The sequence below is a fragment of the Monopterus albus genome, unplaced genomic scaffold, assembly GCF_001952655.1.
Source record: "Monopterus albus unplaced genomic scaffold, M_albus_1.0 scaffold54.1, whole genome shotgun sequence".
In the NCBI taxonomy this organism is placed as follows: domain Eukaryota; kingdom Metazoa; phylum Chordata; class Actinopteri; order Synbranchiformes; family Synbranchidae; genus Monopterus; species Monopterus albus.
The window spans coordinates 2,562,698-2,581,967 of NW_018127934.1; the positions used below are offsets into that span (position 1 = coordinate 2,562,698).

The window sequence follows — 19,270 nt, forward strand, 5'->3', positions numbered from 1 at the left end:
CATCCACTCGGGGGCTAGAGGAAGCCTGCTGGGCACCACTGGAGAGGGCCCTAAGCTGTGGTGACAGATCCACACTGACTGCCCCCCACAGAGGTGGAAAACGGTTCCCCTTCTCATCCTTCTTTACGACAAGCCCTGCGGGGCTGGGTAGGGTGGGGTCAGGTGTGGGGCAGTAGCTGGGGTGAATGGAGGAGGGGTAGGTAGTCGAAGGAGACGTGGAGGAGCTAGGAACATGCACACACATAAATAGATGCATGGGTATGGATACACACATGCATGCACATTCACTTATGCAAGGCTGCTCTGTCAGTACCGGTTTTATCTTGGTTTGCCCCCCCACCCCAAACACACTTTCCTGCTTCACCCTCTCCTTGTGTTTTTCTTCCACCCAGCTCAGTCTCCCTCTCTATTGTCCTGTGCATATAGGAATGTCATACATTCTTCACTCTCTCCCTGTGGGTGCAGAATAGGGAAGGGAACAGTCCCCAGTCCTCTTATCTTCTTCTCACATTTGACTGGTTTATTGCCCCTATCCAATTTGAAGTCTGTGATTGAAGGAGATAACAGCCACAGACATGCAGGGTAGAAACGAAACAGTAATTACAGGTATTGAGACAATGATTCCAAAGAGCAGCGGTGAGATAAAGCCTTTGATAATTAGCCTGTAATTGAGTGATCACATTGTGAAAGGTAATTTTAACAGCGATGAATAACTGGAGAACTGATTACAGGTAGTGAGATGTGTCTATCAACAGCGAGTAGAAACTGGATAATAAAACCTCAAATCAAGTGATTATGTTGTAATGTTGTATGCGGGCAATCGGAATAACAAAAGATAATTGTAACAGTGATCCCAGAGAGGGGGGTATGGATTTTTTAAGCCCTGGATTAGGCTAAATTATTGGCTCTAAAGCCTGTGAGTGATAACATTGTTCTCGCTGATCATTTCAAGGTAAAATTTCAAATGTTTTTTTCATTTTTATTGAGCACTAGAGCTTGAAATTATCTGCAGTGTGAAGACACACGCACACACACACACACAAAACATTTTCACTGCACCAGTTCTGTCTAAAAAGTCATTTGTGATAGATTTTCTAGGGGCTCTGCCTGCATGTGCTCCGCTCTGCAGCAGACAACATTTGTTATATTAGTTAGCTCAAAGTTTGGGGAAAACCTGCTTGATATTGTTGAATCTGAGTGATTTTTGGTGATAGCAAAAGACGTTACAGTTCAGGTGAGAAGACTGGAGATGGTATCTGTCATTATTGTTTAAATAACAGATCAGATTAGAGTGTCTAAACCTTTAGTGGGTGATTAGATTTGGTTCACTTTGTGTGTTTATGTGACAGGTTGTTAGTACAAAATGTGTACTGTGGTAGTAGCGGCACTGGTGGAGTAATAATTGGTTTCTGGGGTGGTTTGTTATTTCCTTTCCAGCCAGAACAAGCCTGTAGTACACAGCTATGAAGCTCTTGGCTCTTAGGACTGTATGTACGTGTGTGTTTCTCTCTTCTATATTTGTGTAGTTGTGCATGCGTGTGAGGCTGAAGCTCTGACACACTGTATGTTTGGAGAATGTGTGTGTGTGTGTGTTTACTTTGTGGCCCTCTTGCATCTGTTTATGACTGCAAGGATTATCACCACGCTACACTGTGACATCAGCTTGTTGGAGAGACTCTCACACCTCAGACTACTTGCTACTCAGTCTTCATTCACTTTCAGCCACAGTTTGACTAATGAGACATGACTGTGGAGGTACTCTGAGGATGTTTATAGTATGTGCACGCACACGCACAAAGTTTTGAAAGACATATTCCTCGAGTTCCAGAAACAAAACCTCTACAGATTACTTGATTATTTGAGTCAGAAGCAGCCAATACTTTTAGATGCACACTGGAGGTGTTCAGTACAAACACAAAGAAATCTATAGCACTGAATCTTTAAACTGAACTGACTGAACTGCTGATCGTTGTCAGTGAATGATCGGTAGCTCCTAGTGGTGGAGCTCCTCTCACTGGTGCCTGGAGATTGCTCTTGTTTGCTTAGCCTTTGATTTACATTATGTTACTGTGTGAAAATCTTTCTGACCACAAAAGTCACAGAACATGATCATTACTGCAGGTTCAATTGTAATAACAAATATTTGCAAGATGACCTTATCAACATGTCACATGGGCCTAGTTTTGTATAAGCTAACAATGCACCAGGAGCAGGCTGCACATACTAGTGAACTGAAGACAGAATCAGTGCCGAACTTCATTGCATTATGTTTCGCAGTAGGTGTCGTGACGTCTTCTTGTAAAAAAAAAAAAAAAAAAGCTAAAGCTATTATTATATTTAGTGTTACAAGTCAGCCAACAAATGGGAACACACATAAAGACACAGCTCCATAGCTTTAAAAGCCCATTAGGAACCTTTAATGTACTGATGTACACTGATCATTATGACCACCTGCCTAATACTGTGTACACAGGAGTCAGTGTGGCAGTTGGTTGGCACTCATGTCACTCTATAGCTCATTGTGCATCTTCTGTGAATCCATTTGCTTCTATAGTTTTACTATTAGGAAGAGCGTGTCGACCATTCAATGAAACACTGAACAAGTTAGACATGATGTTATAGATGTCAGATTTGGCGTATAAGGACGTCAAACGGTGTTAGTGGTGGACTCAATTATAAAACCAGACGAACTGATTGAACAAAAAGGTTTTTACTTGTGATAACTAGGCAACCAATACACAGTCCAGGTATAACAATCAGGTCGAAAAGACAGTCCAGGGTCAGCGCCGGTAAACAGGTGTAGCCAGGGGATTCAAAACTCAAGAGGTCCAGGGGAGGCTCAGAAGGTCGGTACACTGCAGGCAATCAGACACTGGAAGGACATAGGCAATAAACGGTGGTCAAAACAAACAATCCAAGGTCAGAAACAGAGTCAGGCAAGGTATGGATGCTGGAGAGTCAGAGCTAGAGTCTAGAACAATCTGGCAGGGATAGCAGGGTGAAGACTGCTTATATTATGGTGCGAACAGGTGCAAACTATCTGGAGCAGGTGAAACTAATGTAAGTGATTAGTGAACGTAAAGTGACCGAAACAGAGGTGAAAAACAAAAACAGGAAGTAATGTAAAAATAAAAGCCTGACAGGAAGCAACGGAACCGAATCGTGACAATGGAGAAATACAAAAATGTGATATCACCACTATAGCTGTTGAATGTTTCTCTTCATAGAGACCAATGTACAGTATTTCTGATTTTCACCCATTTTAACATAGAGTCAAACAAAATGGAATCTTTTCAAAAGGATGAATGCAATGTAAAAGTTGAATCTACAGTGGATCAACCTCATCATCAGTGAGCCCTGGGCGTCCATGACCCTGTCACCAGTTCACTGTTTGTCCTTCCTTAGACACTGTTGGTAGGTACTGACCACTGCAGACCAGGAACACCCACCAAGACCTGCAGTCTGGGAGACGCTCTGACCCAGTCGTCAGCCATCACAGTTTGACCCTTGTCAAAGTCACTCAGATCCTTATACTTGCCCATTTTTCCTCCAACATCAAGGAATGAATTTATTTTATTGTAACATTGTGACACATACAACGAAATTTTGTTTGGAGCCGAGGGCCCCAGGCCGCTGCGTGCATACACGTTGCCATCACAGGCAACTTGTGGGTTCAGTGTCTTGCCCAAGGACACTTCGACAGCAGGCACCGAGATTCGAACCTTCAACCTTGCAGTTAGGAGATGACTACTCTACCCCTTGCACCACTGTCGTCCCACTTGCTGCCTAACATACCCCACACACTGACAGGTGCCACAGTAATGAGATAATCAATGTTATTCACTTCACATGTCAGTGGTCATAATGTTATGGCTGATCGGTATATGTGTTGAAGTTGATCAATGTAATCAGTTAGCTCAGATAACAGTGAACATAGTCAGTAACTACAGATATTTAAGTGGGAACTGAATGAAACAATTCAAATCACTAAGACAGAACCAGGCTGGTTTTAATCTGTGTCTTTACTTCATTCTCTTAGTGTCCTAGTATGACAGCAATGCATCTATTTTAAGAGGATGAGCTCATACCCCCTCTCTGTCCTCCTTCCTCCTCCCCACCTCCAGTACAAGTCCATGCACTCTCCCAGCGGAGGTCTAGCCCACTAATGGGTGCTCATGGCTGGGCAGGACCTGCTGGGGGAGTGGGCCTCTCCGCGGGACCACGTGGGGCTCTTAGCTGCCTGAGCTGGCACTAACGGAAGAGGAATGAATAATTCAGAAACATCATTTCTGCACCATGTGAAATATTTAAGCAGCCTCTGATGTAACTGAGGAACTGTGGAGTGTGAATGTGTGTGCAAGTGCTCAAGCACAATCATATATTTGTGCACTTGTGGGTGGAAGATGGACACGAAGGGGTGACATTATTTAAGGAGAGTCTGCGTCAGCTAAGGGTTACAGAGGAACCGGAGAGAATTAAGAGAGGTTTTAGGAGTTTTGAATGGAGTTGGTGTTTGGTTTGAGTAAAGTCTGCAGCATTTCTGGGATTAATATGTGTTTGTGTGTGTACATCTAACAAACCATGTAATGTTAGTCAGAGATTTAACATTTTTCTTATTGGTTTGAAGCCATTCTTCCTTCATTAAGCCTCCATCATGCATTTAATTCTTCCCTCTCTTCATTCCTCGCCAGCACAACATCAGTCTCTGGTCCTGTCAATGTGTGTGTCTGTGTGTCAGGGTTAAGCTGTTTCAGCAGCCTGTCTCTCATTGTGTTACTTAGTTGCCTCACTTTCCTCTGACTCACATCAAGGCATGACCACACACACCAGCACACAAACCTCTTCACTCCACTCAACCAGGGTTAAATGATCGCACCCAGATTATTAAACTCACCCGAGCTCCCTCAACTCCTCTGTTTGTGTGTATGTGTATGTGTGATGATGGGATGTTGTGAGTTCTTCCCCTGTGAGGGCCTTGTTTACTCAGTGGGGTCCTTTTCACACATTCGGTAGCCCAGCCAGACCGCCTGTTTGTTTTTCCCACATCATCTCCTCTCCTCCGCCTTTGTGGTTAAAAAAAAAAAGAAGTCTCCCTTCCCCGTCCAAACCCCTTCTCTTGTCTTCCTCCCCCCTGCCTTCCCTTCGTTCTTCTCCAGTTAACTATTTGCCTGGCAGCCATGTTGTACCTATTAAATCAGGGGTAACCCAGGATCTGTTTTTTTTGCATATCCATCCACAAATGTGTCTGTGTGTGTTTTTTTTTTAAGCGTCTCCATCAATCTCCCTACTTCCTGTAAATAAACTGAATTGCAGTACAGTCAAAATGACATATGGTGATCAGGAAACATAAATCTCACTTTAAAAAGCTAATTACACACATGTAACCGCTTCACCCATACTGTCTGGAAGGGTCAAAGTAGAGTTTATTCTCTAATTTATGCTGTGCATTTCCAGGCGCCTGAATCGGAATAACCTGGCTGTCTTCCCCGAGCTGCTTTTCCTGGGAACGACAAAGCTTTACAGACTGTAAGTCCTGTTTTATCTTTTATCTTTTTTATGTTATCACTCAATTCTTCTGCATTGTTAAGTCAAATATTGCAAGTTTGTCTTTGCTTTGCTCTTTGCTTAATGAGATTACTGCAAAGGAAGCCTGAGGTCATTTAGATGAGTCGTTGGTGCACACACTGGTATGTTTGTGTGTGTCAGGCTTGTGTAGCTTATTCACTATGGTTGTATCATAAAGGAAAAAATATCGTGCTTTCTCACTGTCACAGCTATGGTGCTTTACTTGGATGAAGGAGTGAGAGGAATGAGAGGACAGATTTTACATGGCTCTCTCCTTAGAAACCAGTTCATTAGCTAATGGAGATTAGCAGTCCACCAGCTGCTACCTGCTGGGAGTGTGTGTGAGTGTGTGAGAAGATGGAGAGGAGAAAGTGAGCATGACAGACCAAGGTAGGTATAAGTAGCATAACATCAAAACAGGTTTCCCTTCTGATGTTTCATGTTTTGCAGACAGAACAGAACAGTCACAGGTTGCATTTGACACAACAACCTGATGTTTGTTGTCATTAAGCACCTTCCACTCACAGCCCAGTCCACTGTACTGTAAACTGTGGATTTCCAGTACTGTAGGGCTGGGCTGCACTGCTGCTGAAACTGTGGGAACTGACTTCCCGTCATGGTCATTTGTGGTCTCAGGGAATCATTATGGTTGCATGTATTTATATGTGTGGCTGAATATATTTATCTAAAACAATATTGAAATGCTCAGATGATTCACAAAGTGTGTTAAAGTTGTTTATGTTCTGCGGCCACAGTGGCGGTTTGTTGGGCTTGACCTGTTGTGTCTAAGGGTGTGTGTCTCCATGTGCATCTGTGTTTCGGCGTGTGTGTCTGTGAGTTTCTCAAGGCTAAGAGTTGGCATTTCGCTCAGCCATATGTGCCAAAGTAAAAATACAACTCCTCTCTGCTCAGCTGTCACAGACAAGAGGCCTCGGTGTGAGTACTTGCACTTGATCTATTACTGCTTGTGAGTGTATGTTGATTGTTTGTGGTTGTGTGTGAGTGTGTAAGTCTCAGCTCTCCAAGTGTATGTGTTTAACAGAGGGTCCCTTGTTAGTTGCCAGTCTTCAATCTTCTTGACTGAGCAAATCAGCATTCAAGTTGTTGATTGTTTTTTTGTTTTTGTTTTTGTGACATATAGTAAAATTTGAAATTCACAATACACAGAGAAAGAAATAAAACTCTGAGTCAACAGAAACTTGCTAGATGACAATAAAAAAAAGGACATTGCCAAGCTGGCGCCTTTGCAACCACAAAGCTACAACCAGATTTGTCAGACGTATGGAAGTCATTCAGAACAAATGAGAACCACTAAGGCTAAGCCAATAGTATTTAAGGCTGTTTGGTCAATATTAAATCTGATGTCTACTTCTATACCCCCCTACAGTGTATTTTTATTTTTAGAAAACACAACAAGAAACTCCTGAGAACCTCCGAAGTGTAAGTGAAGTTTTATATTGAGGTCAGGAGGCATGTGCGAACTGGGCCGGCTTCGGCTCTTGCGACAGTACGGCTATAAATGAACACTTGCTCAACCTGCTATTATGAAAATGATGTTTTCACTTTTTGGAGCTTGGAAAATCTGTGTACGTGTGTGTGTGTGTGTGTGTGTGTGTGTGTGTGTGTGTGTGTGTGAGACAGAGAGAAACAGAGAGGGAGAGATTATTTACTCTGTGTGTTTAACCTATTCTCAACATGGTAGTTTAGAGCTTTGAGGGCTAAAATTAAACTGATCTGAGGTCAGGTGTGTGACATGTCATACAGGTATGTTTTAGAGGAATTGTTGTTTTTGTCTGTACCTGCAAGAAACTTGGACATGTGACTTACCCCAGGTTTTGACATTATGGAATGGGCCTCACATCTTATTTGACACACACTGTCAGGTTTAGACAACTAAAACACTTGGTTTAGATCTTGGTTATTGAAAGAGTTAACACACTGAATATTATGCTTCAGGTCAGTGTTGATTTTTTTCAATATTAACCAAAACTAGTTAACTAAAGTAAGTTCATTTAACATTATGAAAATGAAGATACTGCATTGCATATAATTACAAGGGTGAAGGATACACAATAAAATTCAGGGCTGTCTCCAAAATCATTCTGTAACTACACAGTGCACTATGATCCCCTTTTCCATTTTATGTGTCCACAGTGAGTGAAACTGAAGCACTATATAGTGCTTTCAAAAATTTCAATGATGAAATGATAAAAATGCTGAAAGTACTGCTTTAGTATTATTTTCTACGAACATCCCACAATGCAAAGCATGTATTTTGTAGCTGTGACAATGACCCATCTGTGTCTCTACACTTGTCAGTGATGACAACATGACAATGACTCACGAGTGTCTGAAATCTTGATTTTCTGCTCATTACTGAGTGAATTATTTAGTGTCTATTATATAGGGTGCAGTGAATGAGAAAGTGGTGTCAGGCACAGCATAAGACTTATTTCCATTCTGGTAATATTATAAAAATTATTATGTATAAAAAGTAAATCTACTGATAAACCAGTACAACAAATACTTATATCGTCATCCTTGACCTTAACTAAATGCTTTGAGATGCCTAAACATAATCCTAAAAATGAAACAGCTTTTAGATACATTCAGTGTAAATTTTTCCTGTCACATTGACAAACAACATACTCTGTGTAGCATTATATTTAGACATAGGTGCAAATGTAAACTGAATTTACATTAGACAGGGATGTTTTTTTAGCTAAAGTACAACATGCATGACATAGATACTGAACTGTAAAATCACAGGGGTGAACAGCAAGCGTGAGTTCCTGTAAACCTCTGTGTCCTCTTCATTCTTCCCATTTAAAACACCTGCGTCCACACCCTTCATCCCCAAACCTCCCACATTACACATACACAAAACACACACGCACTCTCTCTCTCAGCCTCCCCAACACCCCTGGGGCTCAGACTCAATTAGGTTACGCAGACGCACACATCTGGAGGCACCATGTGGTGGGCATATCCCCAAAAACAATCTCTGTCTGTCTCGGACACACAGACACAGACAGACACACACACACATGGATCTCCTGTTTCCCTTGGTACTATCGGTGATAACTATTTCCACACCACAGTAATACTGGGGACCACAGTTGTGACTGTTTGCACTCAGAAAAAGAAGAGGAGAACAACTGTAACAATGGATCAAACAGAGACAGTTCATTAGAAAGACTCTGTAAAACAAGGTGGGCTAGTAAAAACTCACTGTGTTGGGCAAGTGTGGGGGGCCCCGCGCCAAAGCCAGTCACAAGTTTTGACCCTGAGATCACAACACACGCTCACGCACACCTTCAGGACTATGTTGTTCTGATTGTATTAAAACAATAAACTGCTGTGGTAAAAGATGCGACTGGTCTCTACTGGAGTGGACTGATTCTTACCTATATTGACAGTAGTCTTTATTTTAGTCGATCACTATAACAAGCAAAATTGGAAATAGAATAATAAAAAACTGTAAAATGAAATGACTGTAGTTAAAGATAAAAAATAAAAAGGTATAATTAAACAAGAGATGAACAGAGTATACAATAAACAAATATATAATTAAAAACTATATAAAAATGAAGAAATACACAGCTGAATGTACAGGAACTATGCACATCTCTTATTTATTACATTCAACTTTTACTGTTAATGTTTCCTTTAGACCAAATTATTCAATGGCTGTTTACCATAACTAAGCAGGTGACACTCATTTATATACATTTATATACATTTATTTGCCTTGTTCATCATAATGCTGTGGTCTCTTGAACTCACTCTGTCAGAGCACAGAGCAACTAAACAACTGAATGTCACTAAAAAGATTATTCAATATGTAGTAAACACTGAAAATGATCACTCACCTCAACTTTAGAGCTATAAAGATGAAAGACAACCATATTACTAGGACACATTACTTCTACAATATTTACATTTTAAAGCATTCCTGGCAGTTTATAGGTCACAGCAAAATAATGTATGTATTTCTGATATGCCAGTAGTCAGTTGGCCAGACATTGCCTACTGAGTTAAAACAAAATATATTTATTTTGTTACTGGGTTATAGTGTATCTGTTGAACATTATGTTAACAATATATAGTTTATGTTTTGCTAAGCTGCTTCACAAATACATTTGTTTCCTCTGCTCTCCTCTCGCCAGCTCTTTCTTAGTCCCCTTTTGCTGGACAGAAATCAGTAGAGAGAAATGAAACAGGGAGAGATGAAAGTGTGGTTGATGAAGGGACGTGGTGATGGAAGGAGGAGAGGATGGGTCACTGCCTCCACAGCCGAAAGGTCTGGTTATGCTTGAATATGAAGCTAGATTGATGGGACAGTGTTTGTGTGCGTGTGTTTGCACACCTGGTATTTCTCACACTGTCAGGACTTGACCTTCCTTGTGATCCCCATCATGTAAATCATTACATTTTAGGACAACAACTTGATTTAAGGTTAGATGTTAGGCAAGTAGCCAAACTATAATACATAACTGTTGGCCATCATAATTTCCTGCAACAAATGACATATAAAATCTTTTTTTGTTTACAGGTGGACTGTCTCTAAACATTATATCACATATACTGTATAACTGAAACAATCTAATGGAACATACGAACATTTTCAGAAGTATATGAGAGGAATGTTGGTAGTATGTGAAAGTATTTCACGTGTCTGAGAACATTTCACATTTATATGAGAGGCAAATATCTGATTACAGCCTGCAACCGCTTAGCACATTACATTTTCTCTCAATGTTTTTTGGCATTATCTGTCAAGCCTAGATTTGTATGGTGTAAAATTCCAACTTTTTAAATTTGCTCTGGAGTAGAATATTAAGCGAAACATGAAGCGTGACAAGCCAGGTTTCTGTCCAAATTGAATGCAAATAACCAAATTTTCAGAAAGTCTGCTGAAGAAAATGCAAATGAAAGTGTGTCACACTTCTGATATGCACTGTAAATATTAGGACTCGGTTCATTGTAGCTGGTGCCGCTACTTCTTCAGTGGAGTGCCATTAAACCACTGCAGAAGAAAAAGGTGCAACAAGTTGATGTAATAAAAAAAAAACATGCAACACCATGATGGAAATATGACTGATATTTGGTTTATGTATTACCTGAGAAATGTTATGGTGTCTTTGTCACTTCATTTTATATCACATTTTTGGTATTTTATAAGCAAATTTTAAAGACCTACAGCAACTTTTGGGTCTGATTACTGTAGAATTGGACAAGGTGAAGAAATGGTGTGACAGGAATAAGTTATCACTAAATCTGGACAAAACAAAATTCATGCTGTTTGGATATGGAAGATTAAATCGTCAGATTCAAGTAAGGGTGGGGGATGCCAATATAGGAAGAGTTTACGAAACAAAATTTCTAGGCATAAATATTGATGATAAAATCTGTTGGAAACCTCATATTAAATATATACATAATAAATTGGCTAAAAGTATATCTATATTGGCAAGAGTTAAAAATATTGTGGATCAGAAGTCACTCCATACTTTTTACTGTTCTATGTTTGTACCTTATTTGGACTATTGTGTTGAGTGTTGGGGAAATACATACAAAAGCACATTATGCTCATTATTTAAACTACAGAAAAGGGCCATTAGAATTGTTCATGGACTTGGTTATAGGGATCATACAAATTCATCATTTGCACATTCAGGATTTTTAAAATTTTTTGATTTAGTAAAATATAAATCTGCTGTATTTATGTATAAAGTCAGATATAATTTGGTGCCAAGTGGTATTCGGGGTCTGTTTGGTGATCGAGAGGGTGGTTATGGATTGAGGGGCCACTTAAATTTAAAAACTCAGGCCATACGTACAACTAGGAAAAGTTTTTGTATATCTGTGAGTGGTGTAAAATTATGGAATAGATTGGGTGATGATTTAAAACAATGTACAAGTGTAAAACAATTTAAGAATAAATATAAAAAGGCCTGCATAGCTGGGTATTGGATACAGGAAGTGTAATGATCTTATTAAGATATCATTGGTGTATTTATGGGTGGGATATGAATAATTTATTGTTTATCATTTGTTTTCTAATTATGTAAATGTGATTTGTGGTTAGAAGGAATGTAGTAATTTGGTGGTTGCGGGAATTTAACCAGTGTAGTTGTTTAGTTAAATACTTGGGTTGTGTCAACCATAGTTTGGATCACTAGGGGTAGAACTAGATAAGTATTACTTCTTTCTATGCCCTTGCAAGCATGTAATGACTAAGCATCATCATTTTGGTTGTATATGGTAATTGGTTTGGTTGTTTTGTGTTACATGTTGATTTCTTTTTTTTATTTTTTTTTATTTTTCTCTCTGTTTTATTACATGCTTGGAATTAATTAATAAAAAAAAAAGTGCATAAAAACTGGTGGATGGACACGAACTTGTAGGAAAAAGAAAAAAGGCAACAACTGTATTGTTTCTGTGTAAGAGACAGAGAGACTGAGGACGAGAAGTTCTGGGAAATTGACTTGTACCTTAGTCCTTCATCATCATTCCCCAGAGAAGGAGAGCCAACTTGAACAATCTGATTGAGGAAAATGGGTGAACTTCAGGTCTCACACATTTAACCAGAGTTAAAGTGGGACAGGGCTGGATTTAATGAGTTGATGAGGCTGTGTTTTGGGTGTGTGTGTTTACGTGTGTGTAATAGTTCCTAATCCTCTGCTAAACGGTGCCCTGATGAGGCTTTACCAGGCGGCATTGTTGCTTAGCAGCCTCAAAGGTTGTGGCTTTGTCTTCTGTGAGAGCTTATCCCTACTTCACACACCAGCACACACTCTCTCTCTCTCACACACACACACACACACCACCTTGGCCAAGATGTGGGCACAGGCATGTTTCCCAGTGTGTCAACAGTTAACTTACACAGAGGGAGGAGGACAAGGAGGAGAAAAGAATAGGAAGACAGAGGTCAAAGGTAGAGAAAATGAAATTTTCTCTGAGTAAATAATGTTTTTTTAATTAGAATACAGCACGCTTGGTGTTTTAGTTGCCATGGAGTTGATGACCTCTTGGTCACACAGAGGTCAAAGGTGAAGAATGTTCCAGTCAGGAGATCTAAGCAGGAGTCGATTTATGGAGAAAAGGAGGAGGAATCTCCTCCCTCTCATTACCAAAAATCATGACAAACTAAACTCTTATCTATGAAAAGTGCCACATGTTTCTGATTAAAGATTTTCTGGAGTTCTCAAATTAAACAACTTTATTATGAGACATGTTTTGGCCTGTGACCATCCTTGAGAGTATCGTACAACAAATTAAAAATGAAATTTTGGAGAAAAAAATGAAACCTACACATAAAGCCAGTTTCCTTTGCAGCTATTAACTGTCTTACAGCAGACTGTGTAGAAGATCATAACCCCCGTCTCTGTTCAAGCAGGTCTTTTAGTGTTAGAAATATTTTAAACTAAACTAAACTAAGTTAAATACAAAATAAAATACAGACAGCATTAAGACTGTGTCCAGTTTCCATGCATCTTGTGAGTAGATGAATTGCCAACTGTATTGTATTCAGTTGCCAGTGAATTGCCACTGTAGTTTTCTTTTCGACTGTGGAATATTCACTACTGATCTCATACAAAAGTTGTCCATGCTCTAATCCAACCATTTTTAACAATCATTTTACACACAGTTATTATTGAAACTGATCCTTAGCGCTCATATCAAGGCCATACCATACTTTGTTGATGTTTATGGGGATAAAAAAAAAACTGGAAATAAAACCAAACTCCCACTTCTGGTTATTCCATCCTATATTGAAAGAGACTGTTTAAATGTATTTGTATCTGTTGGTTGCACGGTTAGTTGCAGTGTTTTGGATGAGAGGATATTTAGCCACTGACTTTGTGTACATAGAATATGCAAATATCTGCCATTATATCAGTCCAAGGGGTTTTTGCAGCCCAAGGCGTCTGTGGAAGGCGACCCCTCGCCCCCGTGTCTAATAAACATAGATGTACACTGGCATACCCTGATTTACTATTCAGCGATATTTCCTGCACCCTCCTGTTTTTCTGAATGCACTTTAATAGATATAAAAACTGTCACACACACACGCTTTTCAGATCTTTTCTGCATATACAAAGACATATTGTCCAAGAAATGTTTTCATTAAGACTCTTGCATCACACAAATTCTACCCAGCCAACCAGAAAAATGATGCCTGTGTTTTTTTTTTTTACTTGTGGTCTTGTTTGTGTATTTTCAGATATTTCCATGCCATCTGTGTACACATTATGAATCAGTCGGAGTACAAACCAATAGTTACAACAGTGTAGTGGGGTTGACTGTCAGTGACTCACTCGTGTGCCATCATATAAATCACATGACTGGGTAGCTGAATTGCTCAAGGCCACTCATTCCTAAGAAGTGATTAAGCCATTCAGATCCCAACACAATGCTGTAATTCATTCTCAAGTGATTCGGAGAGGGTTTGCCAAAGCCGAACTGGCATTATTAAGAGGGCACGAGTACAAAAGATTATATTAAACAGACAGAATGTAAAGATATGAAAATGTCCTGCTAGACTTTTACCACGGCTAGACTTGCTTCTGAATGGAGCCCAGGCAGTGTGTGTTACACAGTTGCTGTGTACAGCTTTTTAAATGGAGTTTATTTCATCGTTCTAAACAGAATAACACTACACTAGCAGTGTTAAGCCTCTTTCAGACATAGTACCTCTGAATTTGTGGGCCACATGCACATAGTTGTGTAGCGGTAGCTGTTTTTTTTTTGTTTTGTTTAAATTTTCAGACAGAACACAAAGTTACAAATAATATACAAGGCAAAAGGTTGTACAGAGCATTCAACAGTGAGAATGAACTGTGGATGCCTGGAAATTTTATCTTCATGCTATTGTTTTGTAAAACATTTCCCAAAACAATTCTGTTTTTCAGAAGCTAGTTCTGTATTAACTTTGTACCAGTGCACAGTTTACAGGGGTCATGGACATATAGCACTGTTGTCATCTTGTCATCCTGGCAATTTGAACACTTTGGTTCAGACATCTAGTCAACTATTTAACTAGGTCCTGCTGTGCAGCTTGGGGCTTTGTTCAGACATGATGCCTAGATGTCAAATAGCAGGTCAGTTCCTGGGTATAGGGGTGCATGTCTGAAAGGGGCCTGAGACAACATCCAAGTCTAGCATTATACTGTGTGCACTTATCAGGTAAACCTAGCTAAAACAAACGTAGTCTAACACAAAAGACCTGCAACAAGCGCTGCCTTCCTAAACACTAAAAGGGTTTGATTTTGTTGAAATCGTGAGTCAGCATTTTGGAGGATGTACAGTAGCCTGTGACCTTGTTGAGCTGTACTGTGTAGTACTGAGAAATAATGTTTTTTCACTCAGTTTTTATCAGAGGATAATCTCTGATATGAAGTCTGCAGTCCATGTAAGGTACATTACCTGTCAAAACACTGTAAACATGACAAAAAAATTAAATCATGATGTTTATTTAGTGGGAAATACACTCACGCACAGAATATACCCACACACCTCAGGGGTCTCCTTTGCTGTTCTTGTCAACTTGATCTTTTTTTGTGAGTTACGGCTCTTCTACTCAATTTATAAATGTATGTATCAAAATACATCTGATAAACCATACCTTTAATTTCAGTATTGCTGGATATATTAGATGTAAAATTTTCCCATTTTTATAATAATCTTGATTCTTTTCATAATGCCATAATCTCCATTTAAATTTCCATTATATCTTGCTGTCACTCAGGGTGTGTGAGCGTCAGAGCTCACAGGTGAAAGGTCAGGAAGCTTCAGTGTCAGCTGCTGAGAGATCCAAGATAATGGAATGAGCCAGAGTTACACATTTCAAAAACAGATATAGAGTAGAGGGGTGAATGCAAACACGGTAAATGAGGGGTATTTAAAGAAAGATTAGAGACATTTTTGCTTTCTTAAATGGTGTGGAAAAACCAATGGAGGAATTTACTGAGGTGAAGACAGAAGTGTTTTATACATTGTGAGCGAGCTGTGAAGAGAAAAAAAGCTCAAAGAAGACAAGGGACAGAGAAAGTAAAGAAAGGAGGTGAGCTAGAGGGGAGAGTCTTGTGAAAAGAAGAGGAGAGAGGTATGTCAGTGCTTACTGTAGATGGCAGGTAGCCTGAAGCCTGGAGCCAGCATGTCTGTCAAAGAGAAGTGCCCAAGTGTGTGTGTGTGTGTGTGTGTGTGTGTGTGTAACCTGAGTGTGGATTATTGGGAGGGGGGTTACATACCTATCCAATGCCAGGAAAAACTTACCTGGGAGCAGGTAGTCGCAATAACAGAGAGTGTGTGAATCCATGCATGTATGTGTGAGGTCTTCTAGATAATCAAAGCATTTCCTCACCTTGCTTGTGTGTGATTAAGGCAGACCGTGTGCAGTAATACCTCTCTACAAAGCAGCTAAATCATCTTCCCTCACCCGGTTTTATGTCTGCTTCCTCTCCTTCTCATTCACTTTAGCCTCAGTGCTTAACTTAATAATATCAAGTTAACACTGGTGTTACCCAGCGGGATGGAAATTCCCCCCTCTTACTTCCTCTCACTCTGGTTCGACCTGCTTCTCCCTCTGCGGCAGCTTGCCTCTCCAGGGTATCTGCAGGTATGGATTCAGGCCCTGTATTGATGGATGAGTCAGCCTGCTTGGTGAATTATGGGAAGGATTATGGAGTAATCACGACAATTCATCATTCAACACCTCTCTACTCACCCCTATCACAGCTACTCAGCAGTATTGACCCCTCCTTGTGCTGTGTGCATCCATTTAAATGAGCGGGTGGGGTGAGGTGGGGGCTGGAGGGTGAGGGTGATGGAACAGTCCAGTAAAATGCCCCTCTGCAAGACAGATAATGTGTATTTCTCACTGATACACTAATCAGCCACAACATTAAAACCACCGTGCTCTCCCTTGTGCCACCAAAACAGCTCTGACCCATTGAGGCATGGACTCCACATGTGTCATCTATTATCTGACACCAAGATGCTAGCAGCAGATCCTTTAAGTCCTCAACGTTTTGGGGCATCCATGGATCGCACTCGTGTTCCCAGGACATCCCACAGATGCTCAATTGGATTGAGATCTGGGGAATTTGGAGGCAAAGGCAACAGCTTGAGGCCACTGCCATCAAAGTACACAACAGTGTTTAGGTAGGCGGTATGTGTCAAAGTAACACCCACTTGACTTCCAGGACCCAAGGTTTTCCAGCAGAACATTGCTTCCGCTGGCTTGCCTTCTTCCCACAGCGCATCCCGGTGCCACCTCTTCCCCAGGTAAAAGATACATATGCACCTGGCCATCTACATGATGTAAAAGAAAGCATGATTCATCAGACCAGGCCACCTCCTTTCATTGCTGCATGGTCCAGTTCTGATGCTCACATGCCCACTGTAGGAGCTTTTGATGGTGGACAGGTGTCGGCATGGGCACTCTGACCAGTCTGTGGCTATGCAGCCCCATACACAGCCATTTGTGCTGCAGCAGGTCTCCTGTGGGATCAGACTAGATGAGCTAGTTGCTGGTTCACTGGTTGTCCTTCAATGGACCACTTAGCTACGGACCACTGCAGACTGGGAACGCCCCACAAGACCTGTTGTTTTAGAGATGCTCTGACCCAGTCGTCTTGTCAGCACAATTTGGCTCTTGTTGCAGTCACTCAGATCCTTGTGCTGCCCATTTTTCCTGTTTCCAACACATCTACTTCAAGAACTGACACTGCCTGATATATCCCAAACCTTGACAGGTGCCATTATAACAAGATAATCAGTGTTACTCACTTCACCTGTCAGTGATTTTAATGTCATGGCCGATACTGTGGAATGCAATTATTTGAATGACCTTAAAGCTGCTGAAGGGGAATCACAAGGGGAAAACTGTATTTTAAGAGTTTATTAATGCTAATCCACAGGAGAAACTCACTCTAGCTACCAGCTGTCTGCTCTTTTAGAAACTAGAGCAAAACCTAAAAACTTGGAGCGCTCACTGTCAAATGGAAAACAGAATGGGTTCGGTTTATGTCAATCAGTCAGCAGACCTAACATGGCTGTCTTTCTCTGTCTTGGGTGCCTCCCTCCCTCCCCTCTAATTCCCCATCTTGGCTCCATGTCAAATCGCCTTGTCCAGTTGCACAATATCCCCCCTCCAGGGCCGGCAACTGCATCCCCTCTCTGGCTCCATTAGTGCCTCTCACTGGCATAGCCGGCATTCTCCAGTGGGGCCGTCATCGCTGGGCACTCTATTGGCACCCCTGTCACTCTCCAAGCACCACAAAAGAAATCCTCACCACCCTCCCTCTCTGCCTCTCCTGCTCACTTTGTCTTTTCTGTGTCCCCATTTTCTTCCCCTCCTTGTCTCTCTTTCTCTGCACGCCACTATTATCTTCCTTTTCCCTCCCAGCACCTTTCTCTTGAGTCTTTTCCCTCTCACACTCCTTCTTGCCTACACTCCCCCTCCACTCACCTACCCATGACTCCCCCAAGCCTAACACATTGGTTTGGAGAGGCTTATGCAAGATCCTCATCCATGGTAATGATGTAGAAGAAACCAAGAGAGGAAACTGGGAGCTGACCAGTGATTCCTCCCAGAGATGTTGCTTACAAGTTTAGAGCCTCTAACATTATTTCACCAAAAGCTGAGTGTGTTTGAAGTGACCACGGTGACCCAGGCTCATTAAAACACACTATGTTTACATAATGTGAGGACTCGGGCCAGAAACAGACTCACTACACATTAGTCACTGTCACTTTAAGAGAATTTCAAGTTTTAAAATTTGTTTCAATCCAACTTGTAGAACTGCACACATTAATAAATAAAATCAGAACACATTCTGATATAAAACAGATGTAATTATTAGAGTCAGAGGAAATGAAAGTGGAAGGATTTGTGATGAAAAAATGTGAGACACAAAAAGAGAAAGTGTGACACTTTTGCGCTGTAGCTGCAGGTTGGTGATAGATCAGCAGGATTGTAACCACAGGTTGGTTCCCGACCTGTGTGTGTGTTCATCTCATCTCATTTTCTATACTGCTTGGTCCCGAATGGGGTCATGGGGGGGCCGGAGCCAATCCCAGCCGGCATCAGGTGAAAAGCAGGGTATACCCTGGACAGGTCACCGGTCCATCGCAGGGCCAGCACGCAGACAAACAACCTCACACACACACACACATTCACCCCTACGGACAATTTAGAGTCACCAATCAACCTAAGCCGCATGTCTTTGGACCTGTGTGTGTTGATATATTGTCAAGTTGCAGCCCTGATGTGCCATTATCCAATTACAGTCTTCTTTCATTTCTACGATAACATCATGCCCGTGTAATTGGACGGCTGCTCGACAGACCTCTGACCTCTAAGTAGGTGTCAGGCAGAAGAAAACACAATGGCACACACACACATGCACACAGCACAGGATGCCAGAAAGATTGGGTAATACAGGATAAAACAGACACTATCTGAAAGAGTGATCAGATAAAGTATGCAAAGACAAGTTAGGACTCTAATCACATCGTATCACGTCTTCCCCCTCACACTTAACTTCTTCTGTCTGTCAGTAATGTCACAGCGGCTGAAACTCGTGATTCCTCTCTTCGCGCCCTCTCTTTTTTTCCTCCCTTCAGTCTCGCTCTCTTGCTGGTGTGTTGATCTAAATGGGCCGAGTCAAAGGAGAGCTTTTGTGTTTTATGATTC

At 41.1% G+C, this 19,270-nt stretch overlaps 1 protein-coding gene across 1 annotated transcript in view; it reads left to right on the forward strand.

The window, feature by feature from the left end:
- The window catches only part of slit2 (slit homolog 2 (Drosophila)), an 87,227-nt gene that overhangs the window by 6,248 nt on the left and 61,709 nt on the right, over positions 1–19,270 (forward strand). The window contains 1 exon segment of the mRNA XM_020602110.1: positions 5,455–5,526. Coding sequence (XP_020457766.1) covers positions 5,455–5,526 — 72 coding nt within the window.